The sequence below is a fragment of the Arvicola amphibius genome, chromosome 6, assembly GCF_903992535.2.
Source record: "Arvicola amphibius chromosome 6, mArvAmp1.2, whole genome shotgun sequence".
NCBI classification, from domain to species: Eukaryota; Metazoa; Chordata; class Mammalia; order Rodentia; family Cricetidae; genus Arvicola; species Arvicola amphibius.
In genome coordinates this window covers 26,308,666-26,315,063 of record NC_052052.2, presented here as the reverse complement: position 1 = coordinate 26,315,063, position 6,398 = coordinate 26,308,666, and the positions used below count along the sequence as shown (strand labels likewise).

Below are 6,398 nucleotides of genomic sequence, written 5' to 3'. Positions count from 1 at the left end.
AGTCACATCCTTGAAGGAGCAAGAATAGGCTTGAATTCTCTGACCTTTGGTCAAGGTGGAATAGATCTTTTTCTATGGGCTCCCACAGGAGGATCACAAGTTTGAGGCCAGCCTAGTATCTGTAGCTAAATCTTGTATCAGAAAAAGAATGTCAGTTGAGCACAGGGGCACAACTCTGATTCCATCACATGGAAGGCTAAGAAAGGAAGATCTAGAGTTCAAGACCAGCGCTGGAGAGATGGTTCAGCAGTTAAGAACACTGGGTGCTCTTACAGAGGATCTGGGCTAAATTCCCAACACCCACATGGTAGCTCACAACTATCTGTAATTCCAATCCCAGGGACCCGATGTTTCTGGCCTCTGAAAGCATGCATGTGGTATGCATACATACTTGCAGGCAAAACACCCATGCTCATAAATTAAAATGGAATAAGAGAGAATTCCAGACCCTCATAGATTCAAAGCAAGATCCTTGCCCAATTCTGTTTCCACCAAAAAAAAAAAAAAATCTCAAAGGACAATAGCAAAAAAAAAATGGATAAGACTAATAGACACACATCAGGCTGTACAGAGGAAGGAAATGAATAAGCTTTCTCAAGAAATTTAGTTATGCTGGGCAGTGGTGGCACACGCCTTTGTCCAGCCTGGTTTACAAAATGAGTTCCAGGACAGCCAAGGCTACACAGAGAAACCCTGTCTTGAAAAATCCTCCAGGCTACAAATGGAACCAGAACTCCCAAAGAACACAGTGACAGAGAACAGCAGGAAGAAATGGGTCTATTAGTGTCAGGTTACTTCAGAATACTTTCTTTGTCTTTTGTTTTTTTGAGACAGGGTTTCTCTGTACCTTTGGAGCCTGTCCTGGAACTAGCTCTTGTAAACCAGGTTGGCCTCGAACTCACAGAGATCCGCCTGCCTCTGCCTCCCGAGTGCTGGGATTAAAGGCCTGGTGCTCAGAATACTTTCTTATAAAGATTAAAGAAGAGACCTCCTTTTAAATATTTTCTCATAAAATAGTTTTGTTGACATATGATTCACATGTCACACAATTTACTCATCTAAAGCATATTTGGGGTATTCACAGGGCTGTATTCTCAGCTCCCCCAAAAGAGATGCCGGAGGGGCAGAGAGATGACTTGAGGCAAAAACACTTGCTGCACAAGCCTGACTACCTGAGATTAGTTCCTGGAACAGTGTGTGTGTGTGTGTGTGTGTGAGAGAGAGAGAGAGAGAGAGAGAGAGAGAGAGAGAGAGAGAGAGAGAGAGAGAGAGAGAGAGAGAGAGAGGGAGGGACGGACAGAGGGACGGAGGGAGGGAGAGAGAGAGACCCATGACCATTGGTAATCCCGTTTTCTTCTCACCCATTTTTTCTCAACCCCCCCACCCCAATCACTTCATTTGTCTTCTGCCTGTTCTGGTGTGTGTGTGTGTGTGTGTGTGTGTCTTTGAGTCCCAGACCTCTGTATACTGGGCAAGCACTCACAGAACTGCACTATATCTCTAGCTCTATTCTGGATATTTTTTTTCTTCTATCCACCAAACAGTGAGATCCAGGTTCAGTAAGACTCTACTTCAAGAAAATACAGTAGAGCCTTTCCAGCGGTGACAACCTCCCTATGAGAACATGCCTCTTGCAAAGGATCTTCTTCATCCCTCTCCAGAGGAGGAAAAGAGGAAACACACAAAAAAGCGCCTGGTGCAGAGCCCCAATTCCTACTTTATGGATGTGAAGTGCCCAGGATGCTATAAAATCACCACGGTCTTTAGCCATGCACAGACGGTAGTCTTGTGTGTCGGCTGCTCCACTGTCCTCTGTCAGCCTACAGGCGGGAAAGCAAGACTGACAGAAGGATGCTCCTTCAGGAGCAAGCAGCACTGAAAAGCACCTGATTCGAGATGAGTGGGAACCATCCCAATAAACACATTTTGGGAAAAAAAAAATACAGTAAAGAGAACACCCAATGCCCTGTTCTGGCCTCCTCATGTGTGTATACATAAATACACAAATACACACACATCACACACACACACACACACACACATGCCTCATATAAAAAAAATAAAGGAAGGGCTGGAGAGATGACTCAGATGTTCTTGCAGAGAACCTGGGTTCAGCTTCCAGCACCCACATTAGGTAGTTGACAATCACCTACAACTCCAGTTCTGGGGAATCCACATCAGATACAAGACTAAGGATCAGGAGGAACATCAGCCATATTTCTGGTTCCTGTCATACCTAGAGTCTGAGAGTATATTTGTGAGGGTATCAGGGAGATAGTAGAGTATCCTTAGGGAATGGGAGATACTTTGAGGTCTTAGGAAAAGGCTAATGTATAGCACCTATAGGGATGGGTGAACCTTTCGTGTCACGGGTTATAAGAGCCTGCAGTCTAGTTCACATTAGTCTCAAGCTCAGAAACTGATTGTTAGTTGGTGTGCAAAAATATTGGATGGAAAGCCGGGCGGTGGTGGCGCACGCCTTTAATCCCAGCACTCGGGAGGCAGAGGCAGGCGGATCTCTGTGAGTTCGAGACCAGCCTGGTCTACAAGAGCTAGTTCCAGGACAGGCTCTAAAAAAGCTGCAGAGAAACCCTGTCTCGAAAAACCAAAAAAAAAAAAAAAATATTGGATGGAAGAGTGTCAGGGACCATTTTCCTAAGGATAGATTTGTCAGGGACCATCCTCCTTACAGGGATAGCAGAGGTCATTGCCCTAAGGATGTTTACGGAGATCCCACCCTTCATCCCAAACTTTCTTGAGAGCTATCCGTTAACGGAACCCACCCCTTAGTCCAATGCTAATGGATCACATCTGCTAACGGAACCTACCCCTTACTCCAATGTTAATGAATCACATGCTTAGGCTTACACCAGGTGCTGGCTGATGACCTTCAGTTACCCCGGCAGAGTTCCTGCCTACCCCTACCTCCACCCCATTCAAGGGTATATAAGCTGTAACGTTCACCCCAATAAACGGAGACCTTGACAATAGAATCTTGCTTGGTCTCCATTCCTCTTCTTCAGCCCATGTCTTGCAGGTTAGCGCCCCTTCAGAGGACCCTGAATAGCTGACCCTGCTGGTGGGGTTACAGAAGAGTGCATGGAGGATGAATGGATGCATGAATGGATACAAGGATGGATGAGTAGGTGGGTGGATGGATGGATGAGGGATGAGTGCATGGATGGTTCAGTGGATGAATGGTTTAGAGGTTTAGATGGATGAAGGGTGAACAGATGAATGAATGGATGGATGCATGTGATGGATAGATAAATAGATGACGAAGAGATGAATGGGGGGAAAAAGGAGGTAAGCCATGAGTGTGGTGAGGAAGTGAATGAATGAATTACATAAACAGGCATTCCTGAAAGCATGAGAAAACAGCACAGGAGGCCAGACAGCTGCTAGGGATCACAAGCCCAGCCTTGGCCCTACAGTCTAAACTATTTCTAAGAACACTAGAAACACAAGACGACAACAGTCACAACCCCTTCTGCCCTGTGCCTCGCAGCCCAAAGGATTGTCTGTGGGCTGGAGTCTAACCCTGCGCTTCCTCGGTCCAGACGGAAGAGTCAGAGGACAGAGTCAAGGAACTGGCTACTCCTGGGAGCAGAAGCCTTCCTCCCTCTCAGGATCCAGTGCAGACTGGGGAAGCAGGAAGTGTGCAGACACAGTGATGCAGGCCGTCTGTTCTGCTGTCCCCTTGCTCTGCTCTTCAGTCATCTGGCTTCTGGCTACCCATCCTGGCAATGTTTTTTTTCTTTGGGGGGGGGGGGGGAGATAAAGAATATTCACCTTCTCACTTTTACCTGCGAAACTGAGAGTGGTGGAACCTAAGGCAGCTGTCTGGTGAGGAGGAACTAGCAGTCTCTAGACAAACGGATCTACAGCTTTCTCCCAAAGAAGTTCACTCACGATGAGGCAGAAGCGACCTGGCCTGGGGTGCACACCTTTGTCTGAGGAGAGTTTTCCTGAGAGTCAGACAAGCTCGTGGACAAGGATGTTCTTTCTCAGCCTCCGGTGTCCCCAGCAGCTGTCCTCAGGACAGCCCTTCTCCAGCCGTCCTGTAGCAACCAGGTCCTGAGATGTGGAGCTAAGGCCCCCGTGGGCAGCAGACCACAGCCAGGGGACATAAGAGAGGAGAGAGTAAGTTAGAATCCTACTCCTTTTCCCAGGAGAGCCCCTGGGCAGCTGGTCCAACCTCGTCTCAGCCTGTGGTTCTGTAATTTCTTCACGGTCAGCCAGGCAGTGGCGCAGGCCTTTAATCCCAGCCCTTGGGAGGCAGAGGTGGGCGGATCTTTGTGACTGAGGCCAGCCTGGTCCACACAGTGAGTTCAAGGACAGCCAGGACTGTTACACAGAGAAACCCTGCCTTGAAAAAATAAAAATTTTCCTGACTGTCATTTAGTGTTAAATGAGTCCCGTTCCACTCATTGCTTGCCCAGGAGTGCCCATCAAGAGCAAAGAGGGAACCCTGACTGAGTACCAGGGAAGCAGGATAATGCAGCGCTGACTGCCACAAAGTGCACAAGACCGCTCTACAATGGGTGGCATTGGCAGATCAGCCTTCTGTGGGCACCTGCTCCATGCCAGGCTCCAGAGGCTCCTAGAGTCACAGGTCTATCCCTGCCTGCACAGGGCTCCTGAGAGCCCTGTAGAGCAACATCCAACCAACCCTGGGGGACTTAGTGGGCTCCTAGGAGAGCTGATGCTGAGTTTGGAGCCTGAGGGATTCTTCCACAGTCATAGATCAGAGGTGTTCTGAGCACGGGGTGGGAGGGCAGGAATATGGGAAGGATCTGAGGCTGTGGAAAGACCACGTGAGACAATGATGGGAAGTGGAATAGCTTAAGTGTTGGCCTCACAGAAAGAAGCAAGGTGACCGGAAGAGCCAGGGAAGCGGCCCCAGGGCTGGGAGAGGCAGGGTCCTGAAGGCCTCCAAGAGCTTTTTTCTGATGGGCAGTAACCCAGAGACCAGCAGAAAGCTATGACAACCATTCAGTTACCTGACAGCAGTGTTTACAACCCCCATCCTGGGACTATGATAAAGAATTCTAAGCAGCCGGGCGGTGGTGGCACACACCTTTAATGCCAGCACTTGGGAGGCAGAGGCAGGTGGATCTCTGTGAGTTCGAGTCCAGCCTGGTCTGCAAGAGCTAGTTCCAGGACAGGCTCCAAAGCCACAGAGAAGTCCTGTCTCGAAAAACCAAAAAAAAAAAAAAAAAAAAAAAAAAAAAAAAAAAAAAAAAAGAATTCTAAGCAAAGCAGCTTAGGGCTAGGTTACTTCTTGGGATATACTTCCACATCCCAATCAGTCACTGAGGAAAGTCAGGACAGGAACCATGCAGGAAAGCTGCTGCCTGACTTCCTCTGACTCGCCCACAGCCTTCTGCTTAGCTAGTGTTCTCAAACAGCCCTGGACCACCTGCCCAGGAAATGGGGCTAATCACAGTGACCCTCCCACATCAGTTAAGACGATCCTCCCCACCCCCAGACAAGCTCCAAGGCCAACCTGATAAACTTCTGGAGGGAGTGGGTTTTGTCTACATCAAATTGGCAGTGCCCCTGGCTCCTGAAGGGCCTTGAGGCTACAGAAGAAGGAACAGAGCCCACCAGAAGGCGTGCCAGGCCAGGCGTGCTATGAGTGGCTTCAGGTGAGCCACCTGACAGAACAGGCAGTAGATTTTCAAAAGCAAGTGCAAAGAACTCAGTCTGGGGTGAGGCACTGAAGAGTCTGAGGGACTTTCCATAAGTGGGAACCCAGGAAGCGGAACTGCAAGTGGTATTCAAGGTCATACAGAGTCAAGTTTGTGTCTAATCTAGAGTGCAGGCCTTCATTCTACCTCCATTCCCAGGCCCTTCATAGTGCCTCTTCCCTGTTTGATGAAAACACATACACACAAACACTCACTCACACTCTCCCACAGACTCATACTCTTACATACGCTCATACACTCACATTCACACACCCTCACACACATGCTCACACACGAATACACACACACACACACACACACACACACACACACACACATCCTCATCCAGCCCCTAGGCCTTTGCTCCCACTGTTCTTCCACCCAGCATACCTTTCTCTCCTCCTTCTCAATCCCGCCCATCCCTCAGTTCCCAGGAGAGTCCCATTGTACTCCAGGACTAGAGTGGAAGGGTCTGAAAGAGAGGGGAGAGTGTGGCTTCATGAGGGCTCCAGCCTCAAGCTGTGTGACATCAGCAGGTCACTTCCTGCCTCTGGGCCTCAGTTTCCTAACTGATTTTCAGTTTCAGAAGCAAATAAAGAAAGATCCTTGAGCCTGGCTGCGGTGGCGCACACCTTTAATCCCAGTGCTCAGGAGGCAGAGGCAGGCGGATCTCTGTGAGTTTGAGGCCAGCCTGACCTACAAGAG

The 6,398-nt window shown here is 48.9% G+C and overlaps 1 protein-coding gene across 1 annotated transcript; it reads left to right on the top strand.

Moving 5' to 3' along the window:
- Nucleotides 1-1,624: 1,624 nt before the first annotated feature.
- Nucleotides 1,625-1,891, top strand: LOC119817482 (40S ribosomal protein S27-like). The gene has a single exon (XM_038334734.1). The coding sequence runs from the start codon at nt 1,625-1,627 to the stop codon at nt 1,877-1,879; it is 255 nt and encodes an 84-aa protein (XP_038190662.1). The 3' UTR covers nt 1,880-1,891.
- Nucleotides 1,892-6,398: the final 4,507 nt, after the last annotated feature.